General features: G+C 43.0%; 1 protein-coding gene and 2 long non-coding RNA genes across 10 annotated transcripts in view; 1 reads left to right on the top strand and 2 right to left on the bottom strand.

Moving 5' to 3' along the window:
• Positions 1 to 1,020: 1,020 nt before the first annotated feature.
• Positions 1,021 to 2,922, bottom strand: LOC102555663 (uncharacterized). Of its 2 annotated transcripts, none has more exons than XR_001837513.3 (3): positions 2,641 to 2,922; positions 1,772 to 1,875; positions 1,021 to 1,482 (listed from the first exon to the last, which is right to left on the bottom strand). It is a non-coding gene; the product is annotated as an uncharacterized LOC102555663 (long non-coding RNA). The 2 variants fall into 2 exon arrangements; XR_001837512.3 differs by having other exon boundaries at positions 1,768 to 1,875; positions 2,641 to 2,918.
• Positions 2,923 to 2,961: 39 nt separating this feature from the next.
• Elapor2 (endosome-lysosome associated apoptosis and autophagy regulator family member 2) overlaps positions 2,962 to 15,619 on the top strand; it is a 195,387-nt gene continuing 182,729 nt past the window's right edge. For 3 of the 5 annotated variants that reach the window (XR_010065695.1, XM_063286607.1, XM_063286608.1), the window contains exon 1: positions 2,978 to 3,312. Coding sequence is in view for 3 of the 5 variants with exons in the window: in XM_063286607.1 (XP_063142677.1) it covers positions 3,127 to 3,312 (186 nt within the window). In the remaining 2 variants the exon portion in view is untranslated. Of the gene's footprint in view, positions 3,313 to 15,619 lie in introns of all 5 variants that reach the window. The other 2 variants (NM_001109345.1, XM_039108238.2) reach the window with 2 other exon arrangements.
• Positions 14,077 to 15,619, bottom strand: part of LOC108350658 (uncharacterized) — a 15,058-nt gene continuing 13,515 nt past the window's right edge. Inside the window, exon 3 of one of the 3 annotated variants that reach the window (XR_010066076.1) lies at positions 14,077 to 14,594. This is a non-coding gene — a long non-coding RNA (uncharacterized LOC108350658). The remainder of the gene's footprint in view (positions 14,595 to 15,619) is intronic. The other 2 variants (XR_010066078.1, XR_010066077.1) reach the window with 2 other exon arrangements.

Here is a 15,619-nt window from a genome sequence, read left to right as displayed (position 1 = left end):
AAGTATATGTGATGAAACCATTCATCATATTGGCATATTGTGAAAAACTGGTTCATTTTGTCACGATATTTATATTAGTGAATTCATAGCTTATGTGGTTTTGATAAGTTGTCCCTGTAGAGGGTTGAGGATACAATGTTTGCAATTAGGCTATTTCTATATGTCATATTGTCTGTAGTCTCCAAATGATGTCTGTGATGCTGCTAAGTGGGGCTCTCTGGTTTAGGGTGCTCTTTGATTCATGAATACTTACATCCCTCAAATAAATTCCACCAAAATTCCCTTAGTGTTAGATAGTTAGGCTTCATTTACCACCTTTTTTTTTCTGTTTTACAAATAACATTGATGAAATGTTGGTCTTGACATTTGTATGTGAGTATCTGATCCCCTTCCCACGGCTGAATTGTTTGACAAAAAGAAAAAAAAAAGAACACAGACAATGTAAATGATACATAATGATTATAATAAGACTGTACAATAATTATGGAGAATGTGAAAACAAATTCTGTAAAAAAAAAAAAGAAAAGAAAGAGAAGCAAACAGCTGTCTTGCTGTTATACTATTAGCCTCTGCCAACTGCTCTGGTTTAGTTGTTTTAATTATGCTCCTTTAATAAACCCCCCTCAACTGCATACCCTACCACCTTCTACCACACCTGGAGTCATTGATACAGTATCATTGCAGTTGCTCAAGTCTCTTGGTATCCTCTGAAAATACAACTTTAATATTGGTACAGTTTTACCACAGGAAGAAGGATACTTTATTTAACCATTCCCCATTGGGGGGCATCTTAGGCTATTTCATTTTTTTAATTAAACAACACTGAGTGCAAAAACTTGTTCTTCTTAAGTACTAGTTCTTAGATGGCTAGAATTAAAAATGACCAGGAAGAGAGAAAGAACAGGAAGTTGGGTGGTTAGGGAGGTGGGAAGGATCTGGGAGGAGTTAGGGGAAGGGAAAAGTATCAATATATATTGTATGAAAAAAATAAAAATTTAAAAAGCTAAAGGCATACACATATTTTGATAACTCCAATTAAGTTTATTCTTTGGCAATTTCAAATATGTTTATAATGTGCTGTGATGTCTCCCTTATCTTCCTCCCATTCCTGTCATTACCCTACAGGTCCCTTTTCACATGCATGCTTTTTCACCTGAGCTTAACCAGAGCCATCTGTGTGAAAGTGGGTTGGTGGTTATCCGATGGAGCCTGAGGGCTTACTCCTGGGAACACAAGTGAACACAGTGACTGGTCCCTCCTCCAGAATTCATCAGTATTCAACAGTTCATCAAGGAGAGCTGGGGTTCCTTGGAATCCGTGATTTCCTGTTGACAACCCAATGTGGTGGGCGTGGCTGCGGCACTGTCATGACTTTGAATGCGATGTGGCGCTTAGAGACAGCCTGAGGTAGCTCTCCTCCTTTCCTCCTCTTCTTTCTGGCGCTCACATTCGGTTTGTCTCCCCTTCCACCGTATTTCCTGACTGAGTAAATACATTTTAGTATGCTGTCAAATTGTTGTAGAGAATATCTGCACTCCAGAGTGCATAATCCACACACACATTTTCTAGAATTATTCTCATTCCTAGATTCATATATAGAAACACTTCTCATAATATTTCATTCTGCCTGTATAAAATTACGTTTCAAACATTCGCTACTTGAATCCATACTTAATAACATTTTTGTGCTTACAGGATTTAAGGGCAGGCACCCTTCCAAGAGCTTTGAGCACATTTTTCAGTCATTTATATTACAATCTGGTTTACCTACAAGAAGAAAAGTCTATGGTAGAAAGCACGCCTTCAGCTGTGCTGCTGTTGTTGTTGTAGTTCTGGAGATTGTTGTGTGTTAGTGAAGTTCACCTCTGATGTACCCTGCACAAAAGAAAACCAGTGTACACCTAGTAACTCTAAGCTGTTTAATCCTTTAGGAGGAAATTATTAATTGAGAGTTATAAGGAATGCTACTTAGGGAAATCTATAATTTAATCTACTTATGTTGACTAAAATGGTTTTTTTTTTTTTATAAAGAACGTGTTTCCAATTCATTAGACATATTGTTAATTGTTGGCAAAGACAATATAAATTTGACTCACATAAATTCTTGATGGATTAAAGAATAAAAACCAAACAAAGGAAATTAAAACGAACCCGTCACAGAGCCATCTACTTGTTCGGGTACTCCTAAACCATACGTGGAAGAAAACGGAACGGAAATATTTATGTATTTTTGTAAACGTATTCGTATTCACTCTGTTGCGGATACATTTAGGCCCATTTATATTTAGTGTGCCAGTTGGGTCAGAAGATCCTTGAGCTCCTCCCATTGAAATGTCATCCTTCACTGCCTGGTGGGGGCCACACAAAATACACCACCACTGCAGCTTTTGTACAGGATAAATGCTTTCCCAGAAGCAAAAGGTTTATTCGCCAGAGGCTATACATCTGTACGAAATAATACCAGGATCAGCAGGAAGTGGGTTTAGTACCACCACTTCTTTCCCATCCACTGTGAGGCAGGCACCTTTCCAAGAGCTTTGTGCACATCAACTTAATTAACCCGCATGGCGACCTCACGTGGTAGGCACTGTTACCATTTTTTATTAAATAGATGAGATAACAGAGTCCAATACTACAAACCTCAGGCCTCTTTCCTCTCTGCCATTTCAGCAAACCCTAATCTGGTAGAAATTCATTTTGAGGTTACCAGGCGTGGATCCTTCTAAGAGATATCCCTAGGGTGTCCACAGGGGGCTACAGAGGGGCGACACCCCGGAGTCTCTGGCCTCTCTGACGACTCCCTCTATCTTGTCGCAAGGCTCCTGCGCGGTTGGCAGTGCCACCGCTCCACGCGTGCTGGTCCGGGCCTCAGCCGCAGCCGGAGCCACCTGCTCAGGGCTCCCGCGTCCCCGCCCCGCGTCCCGCCCCCGCGCGGCGCCCGCGTCCCACGGTCCCTCCCTCTGGCGTGACGGGAGCACGGGCGCCGGCTGCCCGCGCCGCGAGCGGCCGAGCTGTCAGTGGGAGGATCAGCCCAGTTGAGCTGAGCCGAGAGGAGCCAAGACCACCGTCCTCGTCTCCCGGAGCCGGAGCCGCTCAGCCTCCACGCCGAGTCCACCCAGCGCCGTGATGCTGCTGCTCGCCCTGAGGCGGGCGCGGGGCAGGGGCCGGGGGCGACCGGCCTGGGGTCCCCGCCGCGCGCGCTCGCCGCCCTGGAGCCCCGCCTGGATTTGCTGCTGGGCGCTCGCTGGCTGCCAGGCAGTCTGGGCTGGGGACTCGTCCTCTTTGGGCCGCCCGCTTCCTGCGTGCCAGGAGGTGAGCAGCACCGGGTCTCCACTTGGAGTTTGCGGCGGGGTATGGGGTGGGGCGGTCGCGTGGACCCAGGCTCAGAGTGACCATCACCTTTTTCAGGTTTGGAGGACAGGGGCGTTCGATAATGTCCAGGGATGAAGTTGCTCGCCCATGCTAGCTGGCTAGGAGCGGATGTACAGGCTTGCTGTCTTTCTGGTCGTGTATTTCTCTTGTGTTTGGGGGTTTCTGAAGGACTTTGCGGCGCCCCCTTTGGAGAGCCAGGTCTCAGGACCTGGGTTTGAGAAAGAAATTTCAGGAAGGGGAGGAGACTGGGGAAGCCCTGCCCCATGGGATTTAGAAAACTAAGGCTTTATGGCTTTTTAGAGACCTAGATACCCACCCTCCCTCCCCTTATTTCTCTGCTCCCCTGTCTCCACAAATTCTTTCATCCAACTCCCATGCTCTCAGCTTCCAGATAGGGAACGGTGTGGTCTCTTGACATTTTGGCAAGACATGTATGTGAAGAAGGTAGAGAAGCAAGTACTTAGGAAAGAGGCAGGTTGGTGATGTAGAAAATTAGATTGGGCAAATCGAATATGCTCCTTTGGGCAGGTTCTTCACCTGGCTGAAGTCCTGTAGATGTGTACTCCACAGTTAAGATTACTACTGATTCATAGCCAAGAAGGATACATTCTGAATGATGAGATTTTTCTCCTGCTTTTGGGAAAAACGAGACTTTACTGTGCCAAAAATTTACAGAGAGTGTCACTGGAAGTTGTATTGTGTCTTATCTTTTCCTTTGATGCTCCAGAAAATGTGTTCTCTTAATGAAAATCAACGAGGGGAAGGAAGTAACATTTCTGACCTACTTTGAATGATCGTGCTGGAGAGGAGGTGAGGCACACATGCTGTTTTAAGGAAGATTGCTGGGAATCAGGGTACTGGGTTCTTTAAATGTATCCAGCAAAAATAGGTTAGCCATTAGCTCCTTTTGAGAAGAAAGGCCAGCTTCTGTTTCTTGTGCATGCTGGAACCACTTCTGAATTAGCGTATCCTCGTTTTAGACACCATCCATCATCCCTGGGTTTTCACCTTCCCCCTTTACAATGAATGCATGCCCCAGGACAGCTCACAATCATGGAAAGTCAGAGGGCAGGCTTGGGCGTGAGCATGCGGCTGTATTGTAGCTGGTGAATCAGGGCAGAATCTTGGCAAACAGCTGTGCAATTTCAGCGCGTGCTAGCTGGTTTTGGTGTGTATCCTGCCACTTGTCACCTGGGAATAATCCGGTGTATGGGGTTCTACAGAATTCAGCGTTTTGGGCATCCGCAACTGTTGTGGCAAGATAAACTTTATTGTCCAGTTGCCTAGTCACAGTTTACAGAACATGTTTCTTTAATGGAGTGAAGTTCCAAGTTCCTTGCAACAATAATTCTTAGTAGGGAAGAATCTGCTTGAAATGGAAAGGCCAAGGCCACTAGAAGAGATGTATATATGTATGTGTGTATGTATATATGTGTGTGTGTGTGTGTGTATATATATATATATATGTGTGTGTGTGTGTATATATATATGTGTGTGCATGATATATATGTGTATATATACTCTAACACAAGCTGGGCTCAAATTCCTTATGTAGCTGGTGAAGGGTCTTGAATTTCTAATCCTCCTGCCTCCATACCCCAAATGCTAGGATTACAGGTATAGGTTACCACACTCAGTTTATATGGTGGTGTGGATAAAACCTAGGACCAACTGAGCACATCCCTATCCCTAGACTATAATCATACAGAACTGAGGCAGGGGAGTGACAGAATGTACAAGGTGATGCTCATCCAATGCCAGCCTTTCACTGACTTGACTTTGGAAATTGTTTGTGACCCACGCCTTTAGATTTTAATTTTGAGTTCTTCCCTTTAAAAATGAAAATAGACAAGATCTGCAGGAGGATGCTACTGAGTCAGCCGCTGGCTAGTTGTGTTTCTAGAACCAGGAATACACAGATCTACTTATATTCTTCCTACAGACTGTACGGAGTGTGAGACGACGCACCACCGTGGGTTAGAGGCTCCTCTGGAAAGAGAAGAGGCCTCCCACGGGCATAATCTGATTGTACCCAGAGTAGCCAGCTGAGCTAATTTGTATCCTCGATCATTGTTTCAACCTACCATTACTTTGAAGAGGAAAATGAAAGGGCAAATGGTTCTCAGACTTTGAGAGTAAGGACTTCCTATTCCGGGATGTAAGGATATAGGGGATCCATCTTGAACTTAGCAAGTTCCTCTGAGAGACAGCTATTGAACTATGACCATAAGCAGAATAAAGTAGCCATTTCTTGTCTATCCCGATGGTTTAACCACTTGTTTTCACCCCCATATTCCAGAGAGAATGGTACTTGTCCCCTTAGTGCTGGGAGCCATGATGGTCTGCTTAGTCCTGGGTTTTCTTAACATTAAAGGGAGTTGTCGCTGAACAGAAAGGAACAGCAGCACTGTGCGGTCCAGAGAGATCAAGAACAGCGAAGACTAGGGCCTTGAAGGCCTGGGAACTAAAGCTAAGTCTTGATAACATGAGCGAAAGGGGGTATGGGAGAATCTGCAGGGCACTCTAAACCTCGACCTTCTATCACCATTTTCATAAAGTAAGCCACGCTTAGTGAAGTTACAAAGACCGATTTTCTTTTTCTTGCTTACTTATAGAAGGAAAGAAAAGACTGTGTAGAAAATTGGTCTGGGAGGAACCTGAGGATGATTGCCTGAGGTGAGACAAAGGGCCCTCCAAAGCTGTAATTGGGCTGCGGGTAGAAGTTTCACCTTAGGTTTGTGGCAAATTGGACTCTGGAGTGTGGTCCTACGTACAGCGCTATCAGAGTCCTTGGATGATGGAGTGGGAAGGGGGAGTGAAATGATTGCTTTTGGAAGTTCAGCTGGCGACCAAAGTACAAGCACAAACGGTCTTGGGGGGAGAAATAAAAATCAAGTCTATGTGTCATAGATGAAGGGCAGGGATAGCACACAATGTCCTTGAGTGGCATTGTGGGGCATCCTGGGACAGAAGAGCTGCATGGAGTTATTTGGGGTTTTGTTTGGGGAGGGAAACACTTTCTGGGGTTTCGTGCATTCATTTTGCACTTGCCAACTGACTCTAACAAAGGTCCTATTTCAGTATTAGGATGTGTAATATATTAAAGGAAAAAAAATCTGTATCAGTGTGAGAATTGTTTATTGCTAGATTAATGGAGCTCAATTCTAATAATTCAGGAAGAGTCTAGGGGGAGACTTCAAAGGCTTGGGCTCATAGCCTAGGTCGACACCTGTGAATTTGAGTGGGGTTTTTGACTAATTGACTAATTGGACCTATTAGGGCCGCCAGAGGAAAAAAAAGGTATCCAGGCCAACAGATGATTCAAAGTTGCAGTGAGATATTAAAAGGGAGCTCGTGAGAACAAAAAAAAAAAGAGCAGAACTAAGTGGATTATGTATACATTATTTAATTTGATAATTGCAACCACAAGATCCTTACTTCGGTGCTCTAAAAGCTTGCATAATGTGATTCTACTAGTCTCTGAATTTTTAGTGAATGATGACTTTGGCCAACAGTTTTTATTCTACCAACATTTAGTAAGTTTATACTAGTCTGCAGGCAAAATGTCATGATAAATATTACAACAACATAAATACAAAATAAAGATACAGTATGTGTAAGCAAGGATGAAAACAAGCAATTGTAAGTAAAGAGATTTGGTGTCAGAAGAGAGGCGAACAGCCCTAGAACCCACTGGGAAGATTAGAAAAAGCACTGCCAAAGAGATGTAGAGGGCCTGAAAGATGAGATGGAATTTGCCAGATGTGACCTGATCGTGGCTCCTTTGAGGGAAAGGCATTTCAGGTGTAGAGCACAGATCAAAAAGCGGCAGAAACATAAAATGTCATTATTGGGTACAACGGAAATAAAGTGAGGAGCAAGACGCGTAATGAGCAGTGGATCTGAGAGGCACAGGTCACGATGGGTCTTAGGTCATGCTAAGAAGATGGTCTTCATTTGATAGGCAGCCGGGAGCAAGAGAAGAATTTAAATATTTGGTTTGGCAGTCAGTTGCAGGGCCAGATTTGAAAAGTGGGAAATGGAAAGAGGTGAAGACCTCCTTGGAGTCTCAGAGAAGGAAGGTAGTTAAGGGCTAGCTCCGGAAGTGGAAAAAGAGGATGTTAGAAGATTGACAGGAAGTGTAGGTGAGGGCAGAGTGAATGAGAGGTGCCACTAGCCCCAGGATAAGGATTGTGAGGAAGATAGGGTACTTTGCTCTTAGAGGGACTGTCCTAGAGCTGTCTAATTGGCTGCCAGGGTCCAAGCTCCGGGGCTCCGGATCACGGTCTGAGCTAGTATGGGGTGGGGGACCTGAGAATCACGTGGGTAAAAGGAATGACTAAAAGGATTGAACGTGGGTTTCCATACTTCTCCAACACTAAACGGAGTAGAAATGTTTGCAAAGGAGACACCAAAAAGAAAATGGCTAGACTGGAAGAGATGTGAGTTAGGGGATTTTGAAGAAAGTGAGAAGACTTTGAAGAAGAAAGGGATGGATGTGTGTCAGATGCCTACAAGAGAACTGACAAGAGGCTATGTATTTGGTGCTTATGTTGCAGGGTGGTTCTACCAGAATCAGATGGGATGGGTTGATATTAACTAGCAGGTGAGGTAGGGGTTCTAGGATAGGATGGGATAGGGTAGGGTAGGGTAGGGTAGGGTAGGATAGGATAGGATAGGATAGGATAGGGATAAGCCTTCCCAGATTTGGGAAGTGATTGACATGTCCAAGTCTATGTAAACCAGAAAACAAGTAAATGAGCATTCTGGAGGATGTCACATTGTCACAAAAGGAGATGGGGCAGCTGTTTTTGCTTAGTTACCACAGTGACTCCTGCTTGTGCCTCCAGAGGTGAATTTTTCCATTTCAAGTTCTCATGCTCAGAACCATTCTCCATGTTTTAGGCAAATGTCAGCAAGTATTCACACCATCAATATTTACAGCATAAAACCCAGAGTTGATAGATCTGTGAAGTGTCACGTTTTAGCACAGGATGAAAATAGCGGCGTGCAGTACAGACAGTGGCACACTTTCTTTAACAAGTCTCGGTTAGGGTTTCATTGCTGTGAGGAGACACCGTGACCAAAGCAACTCTTACAAAGGACAACATTTAATCGGGGCTGACTCACAGGTTCAGAGGTTCAGTCCATCATCATGACAGTAGGAAGGAAGGGAGTGTGCAGGCAGACATGGAGCTGTAGGAGCTGAGCTGAGCTGTTCTACATCTTGAACCAAAGGCTGTCGGGAGGAGACTATCTTCTTCAGGCAGTCAGGAGGAAGGTCTCTTTTTCACTGGGCAGAGCTTAAGCACAGAGTCCTCCAAGGCCCAGCTACACAGTGACACACTTCCTCTAACAAGGCCACTTATATTCCAAAGCAGTCACATTTCCTAATGGTGCCACTTCCTGTGGGCCAAGTGTATTCAAACTGCCACAAGCAGTGTTTGAGATTCTTGCTTTTGATTGTCAGAAACGTCTCAAGCTCTGTTTGTATTTTATTTTCCATGGAAGGGACCACCTAGACCCCTTTCTTTACTGCCTTTGTTAATATATTATAATATTTTAGTTTCAATATGTATACATATGTATGTGCACCTATAATATGCATATATATATATATATATAATACTTAGGTACCAAGTAATTATAATTAAATAATGAAAAGCATATGGCCTCACGTAGAGCTTTACAGTCTTTAGGGACAAATCCCCACATCATGTAATTACATTTGCTGTAAGTAATACTATGGAAAACACATTTGTAGCTAGAGCATAAACTATGTTAAATAGCATTTTGTCACTGTGACAAAAGTGCACGTGAGGGACTGACCGTTCAGAAGAACAGACTTATTTTGGCTCATGGTTTCAGGCTATAATCTCTACTGCTTTGGGCCTAAGGCAAGACAAGAAAAATGTGCATGTGGAGGTGGATGGCTGAGGGGGCTTTTCATCCCAAGGTAGGTAGAGGCGGGGGTGATGGGTGGGGGACGGGCGGAAGGAAGGAATGGAAGGAAGGGTTTTGGAATAAAGTACACCTTGCATTTATTTACTCAGAGTAGGCCCCAACGCTTGCTAACCCATTTATGAGTTATGTTATGTTATGAGCTCATGAATAGACAAATCTATCAATAAGATTAGTCAGCCTTCAGGATTCCCTCTTAGTGACCAAACATTCAACTCATGAGTCTTTCAGAGGAACGCTTCATATCCAAACCAAAGGTTTAGTGAGGGATAAGAGCAAGGTAAATATAGTAGGAGTCTGTTGGCTGAAGGCCCTAGGTGGTGGTGACAGAACACCTCAGACACATAAAGCTTCCTGTCCTGGATCAGTTCCTAGACTTAGCTCTTCCTGTGAGTATTGTTTGTAGGAAGTACCCAAGATGGATGAGTGAGTTGGTTGTGTTCTGTAAATAGCAGACCAATCTGAGGAGCAAGTAAGAGCTAGAATTCACCCAGAGCTCCCAATGATAAGACAGTCCTCTGGCACAGTCTGCATACCTTCATTTAAATCACATGCCCAGAAGGGGCCCATTTTCTATGTTGCACAAAGATAGCATGCACTTGAGCAAAGACTTTGAGTGCACATTTCTCCCCAAGTACATAGTACACTCACTGAGGCAGGAAATTACATAATCTTACTCAGCAAACAATGATCGAAGGTATTTTTGTGGAAAGCACTTTAGGGATTATGAAAATAAGTAAGGCATAGATCTTCTTTGGAAGCACTAATCACTGCCTTCAAAAGAGTAAGAAGTTAGCTTTGCTCTTTCAATTATATGAAGGAATTGATTTTTATGGTGCAATTAGTCATAATTGACATCTTCTTTCAGTTGTGCCCAGTTTAAGACAAAAATAAACACACAGTGATCATGATACACTGGCCTTTGGTTTAAAATTTTGGGGCAGAAGAGACTATTATTTTTATTTAAAGCTTTGCTACTGAAGACTTGTTTCTTCCTCTAGGTCAGTGGTTCTCAGAGCAGTTCTAGGACCAGCAATATTTAATATTATCCCGGAACTTGTTATACACGCAGTATCTTGGGTCCTGGCCCCATGCACAGCAATCTCTGTTGTCGTAAGCCCTTTGGGTAATTTTGGTGCACTCGGAAGTGACCACTGCTCTTGGAATAAAGGGAGAAATGCAGTTGTTGGTCTGAAACATGGGGGCAAGTTTTGTTGCAAAGGGTCCTTGATCTTTCATCCTCACTGACTTCCCGCTTCAGCAGTACATCCTAGAATATCATTAACCACACTGAGTGGACCACAAGATCCTCCGTCCTCAGAAAGTGCCTTTGCAAACAGTGCATAGTTATCTTCCACACACCAAGACTCATGTACATGCTGGGGAAAAGGCAGGATGCAGAGGACAAGGCCAGCGCTTTCTAAAAGCTCACACCTGACAGAATAAACAATATGGAAATTATTAAGTACTTGGGCTTGCTGAGGTCCAAGGCTATTAGCATTTGAATAAAAACAGCTGTAATATTAAGGGGAGGGGATGGTCAGACTTCCTGGTTAATGGTCTCCAGCCTTTGCAATTTATCTGGAGAGGTGTTTGCTCTAACTCAGTCTGTCTTCTTGAATATTCAAGACAAGAAGCTACTTGAAATCTGTTTGTACCCCTTGTCGATGTGATCTTGAACAATCTTTGAGTGCTTGTCTGGAAATGGAGGTAGTAAACCCTGCCTCATCTGCATTTGAAGAGACTCTGCAAATTTGAATGCAGTAAGTGAAATAACTGAAGAACAGGGTTTTTAAGGGTTGGAAAGAGAATTGGAATTCACAGACAATTTTCTTACCAAAGTACTCTATGTTTCTTTCTTTTTAAAACAATGGAAGTTTAGGGTGATGATTTTGTCATTACAGAAAATTTACCACGCTTTTGGATTTTTTTTCTAACCCACTACAATCCTCAGTCTTTGCCAGTCCTCTCATCTTCCTGGCTGACTTACACTGCTATGCTCCTGCGTTTAATCCCCATCCTTCCATCTCTGCAGCCTTCTCACATTCTTGGTGATGCTGTCCATGATTTAGTATTGGAATTACACGTCCATGGTGACAGCTGTGAAATTGATACCTTTTGTGCAGCTCAGCTCCTGTATTCTAAGTGAGCAAAATGTCTCTTAGCTTGATACCCCCAATATGACAGACCACTCCTGACATTTACCCAAGTCTACTCCTTATAGTTCTGCTCACTACATTTAAGGGGACTCCTCCCTTCAGGAACTTCACCCACTTCCCTGTCCCTGATGTCTGATATCACATCTGTCAGCAGCTTCTCTTGTCTGTAAATCCAATGCTTAGTGTAAGAACCTCTCCCCACGAAACCTAAATATCCATAGGATAGGAGACTGGTCATGTGTTTGCCAAAACCGTAGGAAATACTATATAAATGTAAAAATATGCATTGTGACCCATACTCCCTGACATGGGGCTGGTATGATGATAATATGCCTACCACATGCTTGCAATACGCCACTGTCTTGGTCATTGCTCTACTGCTGTGAGGAGACACCATGACCGAACCAACTTAAATTATTTATTTTCTTCTTTTTTTCTTCTCTTTTTTCTTTTTTTCGAAGCTGGGGACTGAACCCAGGGGCTTGCGCTTGCTAGGCTAGCACTCTACCACTGAGCTAAATCCCCAACCCCTTAAATTTTTAAAAAGCATTTAATTGTGAGCTTGCTTACAGTTTCAGAGGAGCCGTCCTGGCAGAGAACATGGCAGCAGACAGGCAGGCATGGCCATGGGGCAGTAGCTAAGGAGTTAAATCTGATCCCTCAACTGCAACATGTAGGCAAAGAAGAGGGGAACTGGGCCTGCTGTGGCCTTTTGAAATCTCAAAGCCCACCCCTTGTGATACACTTTCTCTGACAAGCCCACACTTCCTAATTCTTTCTCAAAATAGTTCTCCCAACTAGTGATCAAATATTCAAATATATATACTTTGGGGGGCATTCTTTTTTGGGGGGTATTTCTTATTTACATTTTGATTGTTATTCCCTTTCCCGGTTTCCGGGCCAACATCCTCCTAACCCCTCCCCCTACCCTTCTATATGGGTGTTCCCCTCCCCATCCTCCCCCCATTACCGCCCTCCCCCCAACAATCACGTTCACTGGGGGTTCAGTCTTGGCAGGACCAAGGGCTTCCCCTTCCACTGGTGCTCTTACTAGGATATTCATTGCTACCTATGCGGTTGGAGCCCAGAGTCAGTCCATGTATAGTCTTTGGATAGTGGCTTAGTCCCTGGAAGCTCTGGTTGGTTGGCATTGTTGTTCATATGGGGTCTCAAGCCCCTTCAAGCTCTTTCAGTCCTTTCTCTGATTCCTTCAACGGGGGTCCCATTCTCAGTTCAGTGGTTTAATGATGGCATTCGCCTATGTATTTGCTGTATTCTGGGTGTGTCTCTCAGGAGAGATCTACATCCGGTTCCTGTCGGCCTGCACTTCTTTGCTTCATCCATCTTATCTAGTTTGGTGACTGTATATGTATGGGCCACATGTGGGGCAGGCTCTGAATGGGTGTTCCTTCAGTCTCTGTTCTAAACTTTGCCTCCCTATTTGGGGAGGGGGGCATTCTTATTCAAACCAGAACTATCAAAGTAAAAGTAAGTAAAAAAATCAGTATTAGGATGAGATTAAAAACAAAACAAAACAAAAAAAGAACCTCTCCCCACTTGTGGCTTTTGGGCTACCACCCTGATGTCTTGCTTGAGCTAGTGTCATAAGTTCACACCCGGATTTCACATCACAGTCAAGGAATAACATTCAGACATAAATTAATTTTTTAAATAGAAAAGATTTCATCTTGACACCCAGAAAGTTTTAGATCAAGAAATGCTATACTTCCCTGGTAAAAAAACTTTTGTGTATGTACCAAGTGTTTGAGTTGTTTCTAAAATGTTATCATCTTTGTTAGAAACACCCACAAGGGACACATACTTTTTTTTTTAAAATATTGTGGAAATGCAAGTACCAGAAATTATTGGATTAAAAATGTAACTTACTAGACCATTTTAGAAGACTGTCATTCATGCCATTAAGATTTGAAATGTAGGGGCTGGGGATTTAGCTCAGTGGTAGAGCGCTTACCTAGGAAGCGCAAGGCCCTGGGTTCGGTCCCCAGCTCCGAAAAAAAGAACCAAAAAAAAAAAAAAAAAAAAAAGATTTGAAATGTAGGGGTTGGGGATTTAGCTCAGTGGTAGAGCGCTTGCCTAGCAGGAGCAAGGCCCTAGCAAGGCCCTGGGTTCGGTCCCCAGCTCCGGGAAAAAAAAAAAAAAAAAAAAAAAGATTTGAAATGTAATCATGAAAAAACGAATGCTTTGATTTTTCCTTGACGGGGAAGCATAACAGTTTGTTTGCTGGTTCTGAAGTTGTTGAACGTAATATTACAAAACCAGTTCATGCTATTGCCAGCCAGGCACTGGCCAGTGGTCTCAGTTTGTTCCCAGTCCAGTCCAGAGACCGCATGTTTTCCCTGTCACCAAACCCTGTCCCACCAAAGCTGGCTCTGCCTCTCCTGAGCTCTGAAATCACTCTCTCTTCCCTGTGGCTGGCTGCTGCCAAACTCACTCAGCACTCCCAAATTTCCATGGCTCGATGGGGCACACTCTTGCAAACCCATGCTCTGGCAGTGGGAGTGGCTAGCCTCAGTCTTCCCTGTTCCCTGTAGTTGGCCTGCCTCTGAACCGTTAGCTGTCACAAATCCCTGTAACCCAGTAAAAATCAAAACTCTGGAGGCTTGTAATTTATCCGTCAGATTTCTATCAGTCAATTCTCTCCCCACAAAATGCCCGCACAATGAACTTAGAGCTAATTGATATTGACATAAGTAGCTCACCTAGATCGGGCAAATTATCCTGTATTAGTCCATTCCCTTCTATGATGGTCATAACTACCTGTGGCTCATCCTTTCTTCCTCCTCCTCTCCTCCCTCCTCTCTGTCCCTACCTCTCCTGTCTCTAAAACCCTCAGCCCACCTTTTTTTTCTACTGCCCAATCACAGGCCCTAGCCTTATCTTGTTCCCACCCTCACCTGCATACAGACAGCCATCCACATGAAGTCTTTTAATAAAATGGATAGTAATTTGTGAAAAAGAAATCTTGACCCAACCAAGTTCTTCTGGAATGGTTTGACATCCTAATTTTCCAATCCCATTCCCTTGGGTTTCTTCCTCACGTCCTGCATGTTTCTATGTAGTTATCTTCTTGGTCAGGCTTTCCTAGGAGACATGTATAAAGTTAGGACCCCCTTTTACTTCTAGGTTATGTTTTTTTTAATTTCATATTTTGGCATCCATAATAAAACATACTGTAATCACTTGCTTATATGACTCTGTTCTCCCCAGTGCACTTTAAACCCCACAGGTGATGTCTGTGTGTGTGTGTGTGTGTGTGTGTGTGTGTGTATCCCTAGCATTTGGACAGGGCCTGACATATAGTAGATGCTCAGTAAATGCCACTGAATTACACATTGAATGAATGTGTAAATTTACTTTGAGATAAACAGGTTATTTTTAATTTTCTATAGTATAAAAACTACAATAAGTGATGTAAAATTATCTAAATTTCTAATGTCTAAAGAAAGACAATTTACAGTAGAAATACTGGTTTGGAGGATAATGTTTTTACTAATTCAATATATGTGAATTTTTATAATAAAGAAAAATATATATTACCAAGATTTTTGGCTTGTCTAGATGTTTTGAGACCTATAACACCTAGAAAAAGTAATTATTCCAAGTACATATACACAAAGTATGTGTAATTTTTTTCCTTAACGTTTCATGGAATCATAAATTTTATTTTTAAAAAAATCCAATGGAACATAATGTCTTATTAAATTTCCACAATAATAGAGTTTTTTTTTTTGTTTTTTTTGTTTTTTTTTGTTTTTTTATGTGTATGGTTCAGAAAAGTACTGAAGTAGCTGCAAAGTGGCTAAAAACACTTCAGGTTTGCATTGGCATTTAGAGTGGTTTTGAAAATTTTGTTTTGCTTTGTTATTTGAGATAGGGTTTCTCTATGTAGTAGGGCTGTCCTGGAACTCACTTTTTAGACCAGGCCAGCCTCGAATTCAGAGATCTGCTTGCCTCTGCCTCCCAAGTGCTGGGATTAAAGGCATGTGCCAGCATGCCCAGTAGGTATTTTTGAAAATTTAAGTCAGCAGTTTCCTTCTCTGTTACTTCCTTCCTGATGGTTGTTCGTATGTTTATTCACTAAGCAAATGAGTACCATATATCTCTCT

Source organism: Rattus norvegicus, chromosome 4 (genome assembly GCF_036323735.1).
Source record: "Rattus norvegicus strain BN/NHsdMcwi chromosome 4, GRCr8, whole genome shotgun sequence".
Classification (NCBI taxonomy): Eukaryota; Metazoa; Chordata; class Mammalia; order Rodentia; family Muridae; genus Rattus; species Rattus norvegicus.
Note: the sequence above shows the minus strand (reverse complement) of the source record. Positions and strands in the feature narration are given on the sequence as shown.